Source organism: Haliotis asinina, chromosome 2 (assembly GCF_037392515.1).
Source record: "Haliotis asinina isolate JCU_RB_2024 chromosome 2, JCU_Hal_asi_v2, whole genome shotgun sequence".
In the NCBI taxonomy this organism is placed as follows: domain Eukaryota; kingdom Metazoa; phylum Mollusca; class Gastropoda; order Lepetellida; family Haliotidae; genus Haliotis; species Haliotis asinina.
In genome coordinates, this window is record NC_090281.1 from 88521815 (window position 1) to 88541250 (window position 19436).

General features: G+C 40.9%; 1 protein-coding gene across 1 annotated transcript in view; it reads right to left on the reverse strand.

Moving 5' to 3' along the window:
- LOC137274539 (sodium- and chloride-dependent GABA transporter 2-like) overlaps positions 1 to 19065 on the reverse strand; it is a 29086-nt gene extending 10021 nt beyond the window's left edge. Inside the window, exons 1-6 of the mRNA XM_067807781.1 lie at positions 18883 to 19065; positions 9505 to 9748; positions 6551 to 6682; positions 5540 to 5852; positions 2878 to 3010; positions 2264 to 2398 (exon numbers count right to left, since the gene is read on the reverse strand). Of these exons, the coding sequence (XP_067663882.1) occupies positions 2264 to 2398; positions 2878 to 3010; positions 5540 to 5852; positions 6551 to 6682; positions 9505 to 9748 (957 nt within the window). The 5' untranslated portion in view covers positions 18883 to 19065. The remainder of the gene's footprint in view (positions 1 to 2263; positions 2399 to 2877; positions 3011 to 5539; positions 5853 to 6550; positions 6683 to 9504; positions 9749 to 18882) is intronic.
- Between the last annotated feature and the right edge of the window lie 371 nt (positions 19066 to 19436).

Sequence of the window (19436 nt, forward strand, 5' to 3'; positions counted from 1 at the left end):
AATGAATGATGATCAGTGTGACAATAATTACAAAGGGGTCATGTTATGTTTTCGTCCCAATCACAGACCGTTAAAGCATCTTTTGTAAAACATCCAAAGAAACTGAACAAACTGGTAACCTCGAGTTATAGCCTATATTCCGTGATGCTGAATCCATATAAACACATCTGCTCAGATTAAACGGATTTTCGCATCGATCAACATATTCTCTTCAAACATGAACGATTAGACGGGGTTGTTGGAGGTTGCCAGTGGCGAGTGGAGCAAACCGGCCCGCTCTTGTACAGAGCGGCAAGCTGTAGTCATGATATTTTGGTGTGTGGTAACCGACTATCTTGTCAACAAAACGGATTATTATATCGATCTACTACAATCGCAGCGGATATATTTATCAGGTTCGAGCATCTGTGACAAACCGGAGAACATACAACAGCCGACCTTCTCTTACCGCGGCTTTATCGATTTCAGTTTGCTCGCGTCCTATTCAGTATTTTCCATAAAATCCGCCCTTTTGTAAGTGGAAATTTCCACTGCGACTTTCCCGGGAGCTAACTGTCAATTGCCGATCGTCTGCGCGCTGTTGTCGTCTGCTCAAGTCGTCTGCTGCGTTTGCAGAAACAGCAGACGACAAAATAGAAACGCGAGACATTCAATACCACAAAGCAGAGGGGAAAAAACCCCTAATGCACCGACTCGGCCGCGATAATATTTCATAACATTCACCAAGCGATGTCATTGTGTAGACTCACTGTTAATATTTCCGTATGGTGTTTTTTAATTTCAACCATTTTTGAAATACCGAAGAAGAAATACTTGTGATTATACAGAAATTGGTTCGAACAATATCGTACAGTATTTATTATCTTCAACTTTTCCTCATTAGAGGCACTGAAAACCGTGACACCATATTATCTACGTCATTAACATCCAAACGATCTCATTCTCGCTGGTAATAAACAATCCTTCTTCCTTTGTGGCAATTTACTCACAGACTTCAGGCAGACAGGTATCTGAACAAATTAGATACAACCTCTTATTTGATTCATGGCTTCTGCATCTGCAGAAACATCGACTGGACATATGGTGTGTTCCCTGTTGGTAATAATCACGCCATTTTAGTGTCAACCACACATTATTCCATAATACCACCAAGTAAATCTACGGGGGCAATTACAACGCCGCGTTCATTAGATTCAAGGACTTCCACAGCAGGAATACGGTCGCCAACTTGAGGACGCTCATATATTTTTGCCAAGATACTTGTAGTTTGAGAACATACGACAAACCAGTCAAATCTGCAAACATATTTGATATTAGCATGTCAACATAGAAAACCTCGAGTTACTGACTAAAGCATGCTCGTATCACCTCAGGAGAACCAAATATACATTCTCTTAAATCAAAATCACCACATACACATTTATCAACCAGGAGTCAGAATGGTCTGAAAAACAAATCTATACACTTCCGTGATAAGTAGGCGTGAGCAAACTAGGGCACAGGTAATTCAGTCCCACACTCACTTGAAAGCATCCACTTGAATATTTTACTTTGAAATATATGATTTGCGTTAATCCCAATGACTTAATGTTAGCCCCGAGTTATTAACGTGGCCCTACAAGAAATGTAAAATACACATAGTATGTACTAACACCTATGGATCGTCTCATTCTTTCCTATTACTGCAAGAACAGAAAATTGGACGATTGGACACATTAATACAAAATAACACAACAAAAAGCGGATTCTTACGTATTAATGTAGTGTTATTCCAGAACCCTAACTTGTATGAAGTCGCATAAGTAACTACCTATTTTTTATCCTTTAAGTAGTAATATCAGGTCTCTTCTATATAAAGAAGAGCTCAGTAATACGTAGCTCAGTTAACTGTTAAGGGGGCAATCACTATAACGGCAGCCAAGTCTATTTCAAAATAATAGTCTATAGTCTCTAGCCAAAGTGTATTGCGACCGACTATTGCAATACTATTGCAACAGCTTTTCTGCTTGAATTTTCTCATTTGATGTCACTGACAAATGGATGCATAGTATTTTTGGAAATAATGACAACTTGAAACAGTTTCGGTCTCTTTCGGTAATAGACAAGTAACTTGAAACCCAGGTCAAGTAAACAGTAAACAAGGGCGGGGAACTCAAGTCAAAGTGAACAAATCAGGTACTTCTTGTATTTTGCGCTGCGCATTTATCAACGGAAGTCAATTTCTAAACAATAGACAGTACAGCCGTAGTACAGAGGCCCTTACCTGGGTGTCCAACAGTCTGTTCCAGTCAGGAAGCAGATAGTATTTCAGACCATCTACAGCGCCCTCTAGCGTTACTCCACGGATTAACAGCACCAACATTAGGACGTACGGACTGGTTGCAGTGAAATACATAACCTAGCAACAGAAGAAAGGAAAAAAGAGCAGTTCTCAAGAAATTCTACAAAGTCATTGCTGCAAAACAAACTACGTTAGCCATTAGGGGAAGGGACTCGATATATGAAACGATAGTTTAGATTATGGAGTATCTAAATTGGTGGTGTCTGTGGAACAACAAGGTAATTACAAGTTTAATTTCCATTCGTTACTGTCGAATTCCCCATTTCAGGAAACTGAACCTTTTGAAACTGATTGTCAGCGCAATAGGGGAAAATAATGGAAGCCTGTTTTCAAATTTCACGTTGAGCTTACCCACGCCATAGTAAATGAGAATTAATGAATGGAAGAGGAGGCGTGTTCTACACTGTTTCCCGTTATTCTACGACACCACAGCTCGTGTAGGTCAAGGTCAAATTCTAAAGGTAGCCCGACGACCTAAACAAGAGATTGGGCAATATGAGCTAGCTTTCACACGCTCACTGCGAGTGAGTGATCACCTTTCCGGAGGATTTTATGCCCTTCCATATGCAGAAATACACGACGATCCATGCCAGAAGCAAACAGAGGGCCAGGTCCCACTTGATGCTGCCAGGTGAACCGACATCGTTGGAGAGAAGCAGGACTTTGCGCCTGAAGAAAGTGCTACACTACAGTGGCTGTTTAAATACTCTGCCCCTGAGACACGGCGTTCCATGCACAGGGCAGGGTTAGTTTTGCCTTATTTCAAAATGGCGGCTTAGAGTGAGAGATCGTCAATCTGAAGTCTGCTTTTGCGGAGATTATTATTTTCCTAGATTTTCACCTGTGTATGATTGAAGATGGTTTTGAACCGCACTCCAAAATGTATTGCTTTGGCAAAAGTGTAGGTTAAGATGTTGACTTGCAGTAATTGTCTGTTGAAGAGTTCTCTATAACACGTTCCTACTCAGCCACCCTCCTATGGGGAAGCCGACCAGTCACGATCAGCCGTCAGGGAGCGCCAGGAGGGCTTTCCCATCGGGCCCGGACCGAGTGCGGCCATCGTTAACTGGTCGGGAGTAATGTTGTGACCCACTCCACTCAACTACCAAACATGGCTTCCACAATCCATTGACAGGAAGTGGGCAGAAGCAATGCCTGTAAGGGGAGATAATTGTCGGTTCTTGGATAACTGATAAAAGCCCAACAAACTTAAATCCAAACCTGCTAAAAAGAATCAATTAATTTTGTACAATGTATTGTATCATGAAGGTATTGCACGATGCATATTAAATGTAAGCACAAATCGTGTCGGTTACACCCACAAGGGGAGATAACCTTACGTCTTTTACCCCAAACTAGCTGGGCCGTTGGTGCAGGCTTGTGGCACAGACACCCTAAAAGTTATAAAATCACTCTTCAAGTCTCATAAAAGAAATATACACAATACATATGTTCATCAAAACTCGTAAACTTCTAAGCAGAGGCACTGGCTCTGATGAGAATGTGCTGTTCACCGATAGATGTAAAGCGTTGATGACGATTTGCCGCTGGTAGTTTCGACAGCACAGATAATTACACTAAAAGGACAATGTCCAACATCAGTATCCTAGATGACTCACTCTATGCAGGGTTGCAGAAGGAACAGAATATATTTTCTCTTAGTTAATGAAAACAGCTTGAGCTGGCATGGAAATAAATACACAATTTTTACAATGTTCTTGTAGAAAGCATTTAAATCAAACATGAAAGGGAAAAAAATCTGTCTTGCACAATTTAAGTGAAAGAAAACCAAATAAGAATCATAATATGCCTTTGAAATTTTTGAAACAATTTCTGTGGTATATGTAAACATTAGGTGTTGATATTAATTATTTCTTCATTTCCAAAATAAACAAGTAACTAGTGAAAACGCATATGTAACACAAGCCCTCTTGACAACAAAAAGGTCTTTCACACAATATCATAGTGATATTTATCTGGTACGCTATGATCAAAGCACACCTTAGTATAGCTTACAATTGATAAATTGAACAGCATGCAACTGATAATTTCCATCAAATGCATAAATGTAGAATTTGTCTCTGCAAATATGCTTTGAGCATAGTTCTTTCTATATATACATATATATGCATCATTAAAACGTGTGAACATTTGTGTACAAAATACATAATACTGATGTCATATTATTCAATATATAACGGCGATTGGAGCCGATCAAAGAAGTGAAAATAGAAAAGAGCAATAAAGACATGATGTTGCCATAACGCACGGTGAACGGTATAGTTTTAATGTTATCCATGGATGCAGTGACAGGATATGAATATACATAGTCGGTGGTTATTATGACAATAACTTCCCTGAAAATCAGATATATCAACAGATATATCTGTTGTAGGTCCGTGTATATCAAACTAAACTCCCACAGCATTAACAATACATGAAGAAAATCACAAGGAACTCAAAGATATCACTATGGAAACATATTACAGGTACAGTCAGTGTTCGGTAAATCTCGGTAGTTTTCGTCTATCAAACAGCCCGTGGCGAAACATCAACTTGAAACTAGTTATACGCACAAATCTGTTGAAAACTAACGAAAAGACAACCAAAATAAGAATCTGCAAACATTCGTATGGTTTTGAAAGCATGACGTGGAATATGTTCAAGTTGATGCTTCAGTGATCATAGAAGGAAATAGAACGGAGTTTGTGGACAACTACCGAGAAACGCCGAACTGATAATGATACAATGCTTCGACTGAGGTTCATGCTAGCATGATAAATCGCACTGTTTATGCGAACATCACAGGCGCTAAATAATATTCATTTGTATGTTAGATCCATACAATTTGCATTAAGGAACATACTTTTATTGAATGATTTCAAGTGAAAGTCATGCATTGTATCTTAGGGAAGTTATTGACATATGCCAATATAGTATCTTAACATAGAACACTCATGAACGTAAATAAAAACAAAAACATAAGCGACTAAAATAAAACGTTGTTTTTCTAAAGACTCCTTACCTCATTAAAACCCTGAAAGCTGAGAATTGTGGTGCAAGAAAGTCAAAATATATGATAAATATGCCAAAGGAAGGTTAACTATCCCCTAAAAGTGAGACGGCGTTATAGCGAAATGTATTCATATTGTTTGGTATATGTGAATTAATCATAGAAAATAGAAATATATTACTTACTCCCAGAACTCTGTTACTGGATCCATCAGTGGTGCCAGTTTCCCAGAAGCTCCAGCCGTCAAGTTGCTATAGACGCTGTAGCTGCCATTAGCAACCGATTCATTGAACATCGTTTCCGTGGAGTTGCCGGAATCCGATGCGTTTGGATGTCTTCGGAAAGTAGAACAGTTAGGCGAGTTCCATTCGTTACCACAATGTGACCACGGCAGTCGGGCCGTGAACGAGGAGAAGAGGTAATAGAACGCCCATGTCAGGATGATGTTGTAGTCACAGTTCAACAAGAACACGATAACAGTGCTGGCGTAGCCGATACCTGCAGGGAGGAGATGTGGTGGACATCAGTGTCGTCAGCATCGGAGTACCGCCGTACTCATTACACATAGGGTCAGTGATACCATGTTGAAGGATAGTCTTAGGAAGCTATGTTTCACCTTTGTCGTGGTCGGCATGGTCAGCATGACCTTTGGTGTCAAGACATGCAGATGGGAAAAACACCATCAGCATCAGACTTGTAAATATTTGGAAAAACCACTCGGTCTTAGGAAATGATGGACTGACAAATGGGATAGATGGGTCTGTGATCCTGTCCGAGGATGGATCAAGGGATGAATGTGGCGTCAGAATCATTGTGACAGGTCTTAAAGAGGATGGCATACATACGTATATTTCGTCACAACCGTTACCACAGACTCGACATGAATGGAGCAAGGGTCAACACCTCTAAACGGCACCAAGGTCTGTCACGTGAGCATTCATGGAAATGACACACAAACTTAAGACTCCTTTCACAAAGCACCAAGGTGATCGTAAGACACTAAGGTAACCTCAGTGCAATGTTAAAGAATGGGAGATCCGGTTAACCTTAGTAAATATTGCTTCGTGAAAGGAGCCCCTGTCCTACAATATTGCATCACGAAGTCGACATCATAAGCCTCCATACAGACGTTTTCTTGAGTGTACGAATATGCATGAATTATGTCTGTTAAGAAGTGGGCAGAAGCCATATCTTACCTTGGAAGAGAGGGCAGATTTTCCATGGCCCGATGCCACCTTCAGACATGAACTGACCAAGGGTCACCTCAAGGAAAAACACCGGTATACCTCCGAGAACAACAGCAATGAAGTAGGGGATGAGAAAGGCACCTGGAATAAAACAACACACGCATGGACATTTAGTAGGTAAACAGTGAGGGGAGTAGGTTTCACGCTGCATTCAACACTAGGCCGGTATATCAAGGCAACAATATACCGGTATATCAAGGTAACACTACACCGGTATATCAAGGCGTGTCCATTTTTGGGGGGTACAACTCAAGTGATGCGCGTATCAACCCTGTTTGAAACTACGAACCAAAAATCTACAATCGTGGCAAGGGGGATAACGAAAGGTAATGGAGAGAACAGTAAATAATACTGAGTGAATTAATACATGTGTAATATACAAAATACAAAAATACTATTTCAGTATGGGCGCTGGTGTTTTCGTACGAACAGGGAAGGATTAGTATCAGAGCCTGAAAACCTATGTTTGTCTACCAACCCAAAGAATTAAATCGAACTGAGGACAAGAAAACGCCAACTGTGGCGATCCTTCACTCACGAGTTTGCCTCATATGGTCAAGGGCACTTTACGATGCTTAATATTTGCATCAAAACTGAACTGAATAAAATTAACTGAACATGTTTTGTGTTGTTCAAACAGAACTACCAAAATACTCTCAGGACTCGAAGGTCCAAACAGTCCTGTCGACAAGTCTTAATTATATCCCATGCCATTTCTAGGGCTTGCTTGGAAAAGCATTAAGGTATACAGTGACTACTAGATACAAAACAGGACAGCTTTTTGTCGTTTTCGTCGAATAGTTCAAGGTGACGGACATTGAGTGTCTTCTGCCGATTAGTGCCAAAATAGACACTTGTACGTCTAGAGACTAGACGTCTGTACAGCAAGGCGGTAAATAATACAGAACCACTATTGTTGTTGCGTAATGCAATGATTGCCTAAAATAATCTTAGCAATGACTGGTTGAAAATTAGGTGAGTGCGTGTGTGTGTTTGCAAACAAAAGTGTATAAATAAACAAATCACCTAGTAAATGTGTCACATGTGTGTAGACAAAAGGAATGCATGTCAACAAATATCCTGTTTGTTCAGATCTTGTCTCATATTTGGTATGCAGCCAAGACGCCCCTCACAGGACACCGTGTTCCCAAACATGTATTACACTCGCACATAAGTCACCGCTTGTTACACCTTCGATCGATCCAGGCAGCAGTAACTTGGAACCACTCGAAATTCACATGACTAGAAAAACGCCGAACCATCGGCAAATAAGAGAATCGATTCCACTGCAGCAATCACGGAGTCTCGTGGGTCGTTCATGTCATTGCAAGTGTCTGGACTAGTGCATGTTGCCGTCGGTGTCATCGCAAGTGTCTGGACTAGTGCATGTTGCCGTCGGCGTCATCACAAGTGTCTGGACTAGTGCATGTTGCCGTCGGCGTTACTGCAAGTGTCTGGTCTGGTGTATGGTTCCGTCGGCGTCATCGGAAGTGTCTGGACTAGTGTATGTTGCAATCGGAGTCATCGTAAGTGTCTGGTCTAGTGCATGCAACCGTATCTGTTATCAGGAGTGACTCGTCTAGTGCATGCAACCATTCCTGTTATCGGAAGTGTCTTGTCTAGTGCAAGCCTGACTCGCCTATCAATTTATTAGCCTCTTACGACCAACCTATAGCTTCCCGGTAGCGTACCCGGAATCATCCTCACGGGTCACGCGGATGTGGTGTCTTTGCATAATGGTATTGGGGCAAATAATCACTCTCAGGCACAATATCTCAGAGAAGATGCTCTGGCAATATCTACGTTAGATTAATTAAATTACCAGCTTTTCTTAGAACAGGTTTTGGACAAATTCCAATCCCACTGCCGCCTTTAGTCTGCTAATTGCATCGCCCAGTACATTGACGTATGAGCAGAGCTACAAAGAATACCAGCCTAATCTTTCTAAAACTACGAAATAATCGACTCGAGAACTGGAACAATACAGAAATGTAGGGCTTCTTCAACAGAAATTGTACTGTACCATTTGAAGCTACGACCAAACCCGGAGAAGTGAGCTGAGGCGAAATCCTCTCCTTTTCAAAACTGTCTCTCAGAACCGATTTCGCCAAGGCAAGATAATTCTATACGCAGGAAAGTACCGGTTTCTACCAGTTTCCGTTGGTATTGGTTACTCTTTTAGCGCTGTGTGTATATTGATCGGTACTATCTAAGCCGCAGCTAATGGCAAAGGATGTGTTCCACAGGACGAATGGTCACCAGATGACGTCACTACTGGTTCAGAGGACATTGAAAGAAACAGATTTATTTTGTAAAAGTGCCGGAACCGTATTACTTCTGGGCAAACTCTTCTTCTTCCGCGGCCTTACACATATTAATAGATAAACGTAATCTACGCGCGAGAATGTAAGGGTGGTGCTTCACGATGCAGTTATGAATACTTTTCACAACTAACCGCCTTGCTTCTAGAGGGGATTATTCAACCATGCATTAATACATGCATTAATACACATAACGTCAGCAATAGGGTAATACATACAACCCATTGTGGTTGACTGCCACGCTGATTTTCCACAACACTTTCAACTGATGCATATAGACAGGTTGTAGGTGTTTTGGTAGACTTGCACAAATCTCTAAGGTAATAATTAATACTTTAAATGAAAATTCCAAAAATAAATATAAATAACAGACTGGCGTCCCTGACTGTCCCCTAGATGTCATAAAATTACTATATGTCCATAGGCTTAGAATCCAGTGCAGCCTTAGAGTAATACTAGTGAAGTGACTGTTGGATGCAGCTTGAAATCCTCGAAACCCTCTTGGGTATGGATTTTGGCAAAACTGAGCACATAATTGCCAAACAAATTAGGGAATGTCAACTAAGGTCGAATGATGCTCACCTCCCCCATTTCGGTAACACAGAAAAGGGAATCTCCAAACATTGCCTAAACCGACTGAGAAACCTATACAGGCTAACAGGAAGTCGAATTTGTTGGCCCATGTCTCCCTTTTCATCATCTTCTCATCAGCCGCGTCCGCCGTTGATGATGAACCGTCCGATGAAGCAGGATCTAGGTTGACGTTCCACCCGGGGCATTCACCGTTCATCAGAACGTGAGAGGCATCAACTTTTTCCGTACTCATCTGGGAAAAGAAGGGAAATAATATTTATACGTGCTAAAATACACGATTATGTTTGTAAATTGAAATGATGTTTGGATTCACGGGTGTGAGTTAGTGAGTTTGTTTTTACGCTGATTTTAGCAATATTACGGTGGGGGACACCAGAAATGGGCTTTACTCACTGTATCCATGTGGGGAATCAAACATAGGTCTTCGGCGTGATGAGCGAATGCTTGAAGCATTGGGCTACCCAACCGCCCGATTCACAGGAGTGGAAATTACGTTTGTGAATAGTCGCCCAACAACGTGTGAATGATTTAAATCTTCAAGATGAATGACGGCGCTTTATATTAACAATGACGTGTAATTTACTTAGACATATGACTAGCTAAGAGTTTCGGTTTTCCCTCCTTTTAGCACTATTCCACCACTATCACGGCAAGGAACACAGGAAAAGGGTTTCACACATTGTGTGGGGAATAGAACCCGGGTCTTAACCACTAGGTTATACCACTTTCCAACAACCTGATAACTCAGCCAGGCAGACAAGTGATTGACGTTAAGAATACCAGAGTATGACGGCACAGAAGCAGCAAGGGTCGGTAGGAAATGCCACGATCACCATAACACGTTGTGTGATGGATTATGTTAATCTTAGGGCTAGAACACAGGATGACAAGGAGTCGTGCCATAATTCCTCCTTTCTGTGAAAGGTGGGGAAAACATGGGCGCTACGCTCCTTTCCCCTTATTTACAAACACGCCATTGCGTTTCAAAACATCGCGATGACCGTGAAGAGGGACACTTGACTACTGCAGCAACGCAAACATCACGCGTGATGTTTTCAGATCGACAACCTGACAAATGTTTGTTGTTTGTTAAAGGATTATTGTTGTATTAGTATGAACATGTGTCTTCCATAACACAAATGTGTTTACGAGACTGTTTAAATATGCATAGACTTGTTTTTTCCTTGTGTTGAGTTGACATGATCCTCCGAGTTATAGAGTACTTTAAGCGTGGTGGCCGATGACAACGATTGAACGGCCACTTTGATTACGTTTCTGACCTTTCTTTGTAATGTTTGAGCTTTGTGTAACCGACAAGTCTGGACACAATCTGGTTCTATTTTTTTCTATAAAGTCCATATTCACCTGGGAACGATACAAAAGTTTACTGCTACATTCTGTGGATTGTTATGACATTATTTTGACCAACATCTTGTCTTTGAACCTGTAGACCGTATTAAAAACATTCTAGACTTGCAATACATTCTAGAGTTAAGTGAACTATATTAGGCATACCTGTATACCATTTACACACAATGAAATCTGTTCACGTGGACACTCAAGGCTTGTTATTGTATGACTTTGGGTTTTTTTTATTAGCTTTAACGGAATATTGTCCACGACTGACATCATTATAGGGACGGAAACATTTTATGTCATCGGTCAGGCAATGAAAACCATGAAAATGTCCAACATTGAAATCCAGTTCTTGTGTGTGTGTGTACTGACCTCAAATGACCTCGGTCATCCAGGGGCACTTAGTTCTACCTGTAGTGCGTCTTTCAGTCCCTGAACCACATCATTTTCCATACTGCCCATCTCTCTCTTTTGCCAGAAAGCGATCTCCATAACGATACCCGAAGTGTTGACATTGTTTTGGAATAAACCCTTCACACTCGTGACGTAGCGCGTAGTAGCAATAACATGTCAGCAGTACTTGTGCTGCAATTAACCACACAGTACAAGATCGCTACAAGTGGTACAATGCTGTTTTGGTATGATGTACGTGCCCCACTACAATTGTTTCTGTCTTCAAGTTGGAGCAGAGAAGACAGTTTATTCTTATTGAGGCGTTCTGTCGATTCAGCACGGTTGTCAAATTTAGACATCACCTCCTAACGTTGTCTGCAAGCAGAATACATAGTTACACATCTTCCCAGCATATGTGCAGTCTGCATCATCTACACGTCAGCGTTTGTGGGATGGAGCAAGATAGTGTTTTGACACATCTTGGCCAACGCCGATAGTTCCAGGCTATATTAGTCAAAGGGATTACAAATATAGTCCTCTAAGCTAAATTTAATTTTCGCTCTGCGCTGAGGTTAGAGGTTAGGAAGGAAATCTAATCCATGTAATTCCGTAAACAATCAGACACGTAACTTCAACGCTTTCCTTGCCAACATCTTTTTTTAAATTGAAAACAAATTGCATATTACCATCATAGTAGGTGGGATTTTTTCCCATTAGATTCCGTAATTACGATAAAGCGATTTGAAAATACGATAAAGTCACGTATATTAATAATATACTGAAGCTGAAGCGTCAGTAGTGGAAGGTAATCTTCCAGCTAACAAAAGTCTCAGAAATGATTACTTTTCAGCGCGATGTGTTTATGTGATGCAGAAAAAACATGCTGACATTCAAGTGATGATCTTTCAACGGGCACCAAACCTATCTCCTGGATGTCTCTGGCGGCGCGGAAAATACCAAGCGGATAACTACAGGCGGTTGGGCACACGGTATTGAGTAAACTGATCTTGCGCCCCTTGGCGCATTGAAAATAGTTCCGTCTCTAGATCGGATTTCATGGTTAGGCAATTTGATAACATGGTGTACAGGCATGGTATTTATACAGCTCTATGTTTGAGATGTAGAAGCAGGTGTAATAGGCTCCCTTAACATTCAGATAGGATTGTCCACGTTACGCGGCATGACAGCTTTATCTATGTTTAACGAAAGAGCAGCTATTTTAGCCAACCGTACGCTGATATTTTACGAAAAGGAAAGATGCTGGCTCTGTTTCTGTTCTTCGGTGGGTTTTTATCTGGGTAAAGGAATGTCTGGCTTTGGAATGTGAAGAGGAGGAAACTTCTGCTAGGCGCAAGAGAATTTTCGCAGGCCCCAAATGTGGTAAAGATGATAGCTTTTGATCCGTTTCCCGGCATAAGAAAGTCTGGCGCTTCACCTTGAATATGCCAGCTGCAACCGGAACTGCTGTGACGTCATACCACATCTTGCAGATACGACAGATGTGTTCTCCCATTGGTTACTTATTCGGGCAAAATAACAATGGCTTGTGTATCTGTGAGTTTTGGCACTAAGTCAGACCCATGGCCGCCATTCATTCCGCAATAAGGGGGTGGCAACGACCTTGACATCAAGAAGGGTATTAAAATAATCTGCGTTACCGGCACTCCTAGACGACAAGGTACAATCAAAATAAATTATTCAGATTAATCAAAGGTGTCGACTTGCCTCCCATACAACTGGAGGTTTAGCCTTATTTAAGCCGCCTGGGTCGCTAGTGTTTTTCCGTTGGTCGTATATCGCATGTCTGTCACTTGGTATATTTCCTTTGCATGTCTGATCAAGATACTGGCGTATTCTTTGCTTCGATTGGTCGAATAGGCTTCATGTATTAGTTTTGCAGCAGGTGAATGAGTTTCTTAACGAAACAAACACAACAGGTGCTTTGTGTTAATTTCATACGGAGTATGACGTTATTGCAGTAAGCACGCACAATGAAATATCTCCATGAATCCAATGACATCCAAATCAACGAAATAAGTGTTTTTTCAGTATGTAAATATTTCACGTCAAATATAAACATCATCTTTCACAACTCTATTCAAACTCATAGTAGACTCAAAGATAAATTGAAAATGAAAAAAGGGTAAATCAATATACCATTTGCGTCGTAATGGAAAATCAAAGCATTTGCATACAAATCGATAAGCAGGTGCATGTGCCACTGAATTGAGTTGTATTCCAACGCCAGTAACTGCAGGAACACCTATCATTGGTGCCTCAATCCACGCGTCCCTGCTTCGGCTTGTGCATGTTTTGATATGCTATTTTTAACGCGTGCTACCTTCTGAGATGCGAAACACGTTTACGATCGGCAGACAACCCGTAGCAACAGTCATTTCTCGTACGACAAACATGTCATTTGCAGACGCAACATTTTGCTGAGTAGGCACATTGTTATCTTTTCGGCTTTCTGGAACCTACAAATTGCTTGATGACCGAGCGAGCAATTGTTTTCCATCTAGAATTATATGGAACATTGCGAATTAAAATAGACAAAATAGAAAAAAAAACAATCCCGTAATATATAACATTGAACATAATCAGCGTTTGGTGCACACACTTGCACGTATTACAACATAACATGCAGGCAAAACACGAAATATATGTTGGTGTTTATTTTAGTTATCTATTTATATTTATTAATGTGAGTGTCGATAATGAAGTTCTAACATTAAGTAGCTGACTGCTTAAGAAATATATTCGAAAGGTTTTCAGAACACCAACCTTAAGGACTATCGTCTTGAAGCTATCGAAACACGAACAAATGAACTCACAGTATGTGTCATTCTCATAGCGTGATTCAAACTGAAGGTCGCGCGTGCGTTTTGTGATTCACGCGCTCGCCAGCGTCTAGACAGACATTCATTTGACCGTAGCCATGGCAATACGAGAATTGATCCACGCGTCAGCTCTGTCCTGCTATGGGTTATCAAAGCATGTTTCAGTCAAGTGCACTGATGGGATCTTGAGCTAACATAATCAGCATTAGATCGGCCATGATCAGACAACTTGTCATTACAATCTTCTGCCCTACCTTGTCATATGGCAGTGTTTGACAGCTCTCCTAAATTCTTATCATTCCCCGAAAATACTCTATAAATGTTTGATTAATTTTAAATGTTAGGTTGTTATCGTGTTTCCATGCCGCATGTCAAAATGCATCCATTACCGTCGGAATGCCAAAATACAAAATGTGTGATGGTACTAATCATGAAATTAAACACATGGTGCATGCTGGTTGTAAATAGAATAGCATGTGGTCGGATGTTCACTGGCTGGAGTCAGCCACACCCAGACAATAATCCACCAGTGGATGTCGTCGATTCCCTGCATCTATCAGCGATTTTTAATTTCTACCATAAATCTCTGACGTCAGAAAAGTTTAATTGTTTTTTCCGCGACAGAAGTAACAAATGGATCGGTTTAAGCACGTGCCATATTCATTATCATTATTGTTTACAAATTGGCCGTCGCCAATGTTTAAGTCCATGTTTTCGAGGCGAGTATTCTCTTCGTCACTGTGGTTCAGTATATACATGATTTGCACGACGAACGCCTAAATTCGACACATTTTTCACAGACAACATGCTCTCATTACACCGCCAGTGCGTGAGCCCGTCTTCATCGTTCACTCGTGCAGGGCACGTGATTGACATTATAGTGAATCTTTCCGCTTTGCAGACATCCGGGCCAGAGAAAACAATCCCTCAAAATGTCGGGGTGACACTGATGACCCACTTTATATTTTAACGTCGAGACAAAAAACCGTGACAAATGCCGTTTCGGGGAAACGCTTACTGCCACGCCTTTAAAAAGGAATTAGCAGTACTAACCTTCAGTCCCAAAAAAGAAATGTTTCAAAGGGTAGTTTCATATTTCAGTAACAATAATAACCCATGACCCGAAAAAGCATACCGCTAAAGGTTAGCAAACCTTTTGAAGCTACAAATATAAACGTTTAAAGAGATTCTCTTGGAGTCGCAGGGTCTTGTGCTCCGATTTCACAAATTAAATTAATTAATTTAATTAGGTATCCTGTTAGACCGTGTGCGAATCTAGTCTATTATATAAAATCCATAAATTATGCATGTCATCTATCATATTTCACACAATAGGTATCATTGTACGTATAAATTATGTACTTCCTCGTGTAAATTCACACAATTTCTTTGTTTACGAGCTGATTGACGTCAATATACTTGCTTATGAATCATTGAAACTCTCTTGACATTAACATGAATATTTACTTGTTACACCCAGGAAAAACAGAAAATATATTCGGCCATGTATATTCACGACAATACTACCTGACAAACAGCTAACAAAACGAATAGATTTCATAATGGTGGTAGTCAAGCACAAAATAGACATGACAACACTGCGATTCAGAATGCACGTGAAACCTGCAAATAATATAAAGGCATTTGAAGCAGGATGTAAATTCAAGTAGACACTAGGGTAGCAGCTTCCCTGCTTTAATGGAGGAAGTATGACTTGATACTGATTTGATACTTTAATACTGGATATACTCTGTGCTGATGCAGGGCAGTGTGTTTGTGTACTGTGTAACACAAAGATAACGCTAGGCGGAAACTGTATTCATATTCCGTATAGGGACGACACAATAGCCCAGTGGTTAAACCGCATACGACACGGGTTCGAATTCGGTGGTTTCGTGGAACCGGCACTCGACGGCTCACGGCTTAGATGATGCAACTCCTAATTCATGTACAATTAAGAGTAAGCGAAGGTCGTCAAATTTCAGCGACCATCAGCGGTCTTAATTTCTACTATAAATCTCTCCCATCAGATAGATGATGTTTAATTGTTCTATCCGCGACAGAAATAGTCTCTCGTGAGCCTGTTTTATCTCATTATTGCCAGCGTTTAATTCTGTATCTGCTAAAAAGATCACGCGCTCGAGAAATTTCCTTCATACATAATTTACACAAATTACAAGTCATATGCAGTTGTTAAACATTTCGCTCGTCACGCCGAAGATCCGGGTTCGACTCCCAACAGGGGTACAATGTGTGGAGCCCATTTCTGATATCTCCCACCGTGATGTTTGCTGGAATATTGCAAAAAGTGGCGTACAAATCTTACTGGCCATGATATCACAGTAGCATGCCTGTTATAGATAACGTCGGTTTGTGTGGTACAGGTTCGACCACGTAATTGGCCGCTGTCGTATTACTGATGACAGTATCATTTGTGGACAGAGCAGTACCTGCAGTTCACTAAGACAACGATTATACTGTGTACTCCCCTTTCATCAATAAACCTAATATGTTTGAATCAATACCGAGTCAATGTTTACGATTAACGATCACAAATATCAACTATCTACTGTATCAGTTTCACCTGTAACATTTATTTATATCCATCTTGATACTTTCATCAAATACACATGGCTTTCTTTAATCACGAGTACACACTGTTTTATTAACCGCTTCATCACTGACGTGTATACGTGTGCTATTATTGGCTCGCCAATGGCAAACACGTCGCGAGTATCTGCCTGAATATCGGTCTCCCTGATTGGCAGATAAAACATGCGTGACGCTAATCCTTTCAATAGTAACTCAACCACATGCTATTCTGTGTATATATCTTTCATGAACCACAATAACCTAAATCAAATTGCATTCGGTCAAATAACGAGAGCCTAAAGCACTAAAGAAAATCTATCCACCTTGTAGGCTCTCTACATAAAAGGAACACTCTCCATGCCCATGCTAAACAGAACTGCAACAGAAGGGGCAGGTATCAATAACGCCATACGTTGGACCGGCGCTGTTGGAATAAAAGGTAGCGTTTGCCCTTCAGCACTGTGCTTCCTATGTTGGACATAAGCTGCTTATTGTAAAATCAGGCGGACCGGCGTTGTTCCTATGAAAAACACATTAACGGCCCGTTGGTACACGTCCTTACCTGCCATTTACATGTCTGTGATGTGTTACAACATTCAAATTTACATGTTTGATATATTTCAGCATTGTATCATGAACTAGGACTATCATTGTAAGGACACTACCTGGTAAATACTAACTTAATCAATATTCGTATCTGGAAAATAGACGTTCTAAATTTTGATAATATTATATATACATCACAAAACAGTTTCGATCTTCACGGTGCGACAACTACATATATCCAGCTGTGTCCGTGTTACTTTAATTACCAGTGTTGGGTACAAGTTACAGGTTATATTTCCCGGTTCGCGGTGAGTCATGTGGGGATATTCCACGGTCTTGCAGCAAAATGGCCGACCGGCGGGTTACAAGCTTTCTTTTGACAGATCACCATAACTGACAAAAAGATCTACACAAGGCAACACTGCGTCACAGGTCTGTGATTTATTGATACAGTGCGTGAGACATGTCACATAAAAAGTAAGCCTTTTCATATTACGTTGAGGGTATTATACATAACTATGCCGCGAACCACAAACAAAACCCAATTGAGAAACGCTTCACCCGCAAGCGAAATGAAAGCCCGCCACACTCGCCGTCCCTCGCTATACTGGAAAGATCTTAATACCTAGGGCAGCTGGCGGTCTATATTTGAGCCAGGTGCCCGGCTTCCACAGAAACTGCCGGCTTCCGTTGCCATAGTAACCCATCCATCCTTATATCTGCTTGCAAATCAAATAGCTCATTCTTTTCCACATGCATCTCCCGAGTCTCGTTAGCTTACCTATGCACTGGTATTAAAATATAACGTGGTTTAGCTACCCACGTGTTCTGCGCCCTCCCTTCACCCACCAAGAAAAGAATTACGTCAGTGCAATAATACAGTGTACCGTCTGATACATACAACACGTACATATTCTCACCGGATAGTAATGCTAGTCAGAGAACATAACGTGTATTGATTACCGGCATAAAGCGACCAGCGGGTTAAATTGATTTTCACCATCAAATGTCGCGTTTTAGTCGGTAATGGTAAAAGCATACTAATGATCCGAAATTCATTACTCAGCTATGGGTGTGACTGTGCTGAGAATGCAAAGCGAAATACATGAGCCGGGGAGTTTCCCTTCTCCATGCTTCGCCGGCGTTTTCAACCGGCACGAACATGTGGCGCCTGCTAGTGAATACCGGCAACTGAACACGCGGGTTTTGATTGTAACGATCACTCTAATATACAGGTCTCGGTGGAAAATCATGAAATTTATAGATGGAATTCAGTAAGTATATAAAAATATCAATCTATCATGAATAAAATTCTATATTTGAAGGAAAAACACGGAGCGACTATTCGTGATTATAATATCACGGTTATACGATGGCGCTTTTTTCAAGCATACAAAAGATGCGGGTTCTTGGTTAAACAGTTAAATAAATTTACAATAATGAGCATACTAAATAACTGCTTAATTCCTCAGATGTAGCACGTAGAAGTTCTTTGTGTTAGAAGCATCCATGGATTCATCAACATAATTTATGAATTTGATATATGGAAATAAGACCACTAATTGAAAGAAAACAGGCATGATCACGTATTGTAGGCGATAACATTAATGAATATAAATCCTCAAAAGTCATTTCTTACCTTGTTTCTGTGTGCCAACAATGTACGGTGTGGAATTGAGAAGTTACCGCTACAAGAGTTCCACAGATTATGAGGGAACGTCAGCCCGTCAATGAAACAAAGTCGTCCTGGTAATGGAAAATAACCGCCCTGGTTCTCGGGGCCCACGTGACTCCACAAGCTTCCTTCATTTGCCGGAGTGTTTTCAATCCATTGGACGCCGCTAGATGGCTTTCTGTGAACGCGCAGCGCCGTGTTTCGTCATACCATGCGATTTAAACGCACGCTTTTCCCTGTATCGTCATCAATGTGTGAATGTTGAGCATATACATTGTGTGCTTTTGTCTGGGGGTCATTTGTCACGTTACATCGGGTTTGGTGTTTCCCCGCGAGGCTGTGTTGTGTTATTGTTTCATGGTGCGGCGTTTTAATAATAATACTCGTATGGCTGAGTGAGTGTTGTTTTACGCCGTTTTGTCAGTGAATTTTGTATTGATGGCGGTAATGTGACAAACATTAGTCCTTTTTTTTATATATATAACTCAATCATGTAAATTTTAGTCTTTAGTAGACTT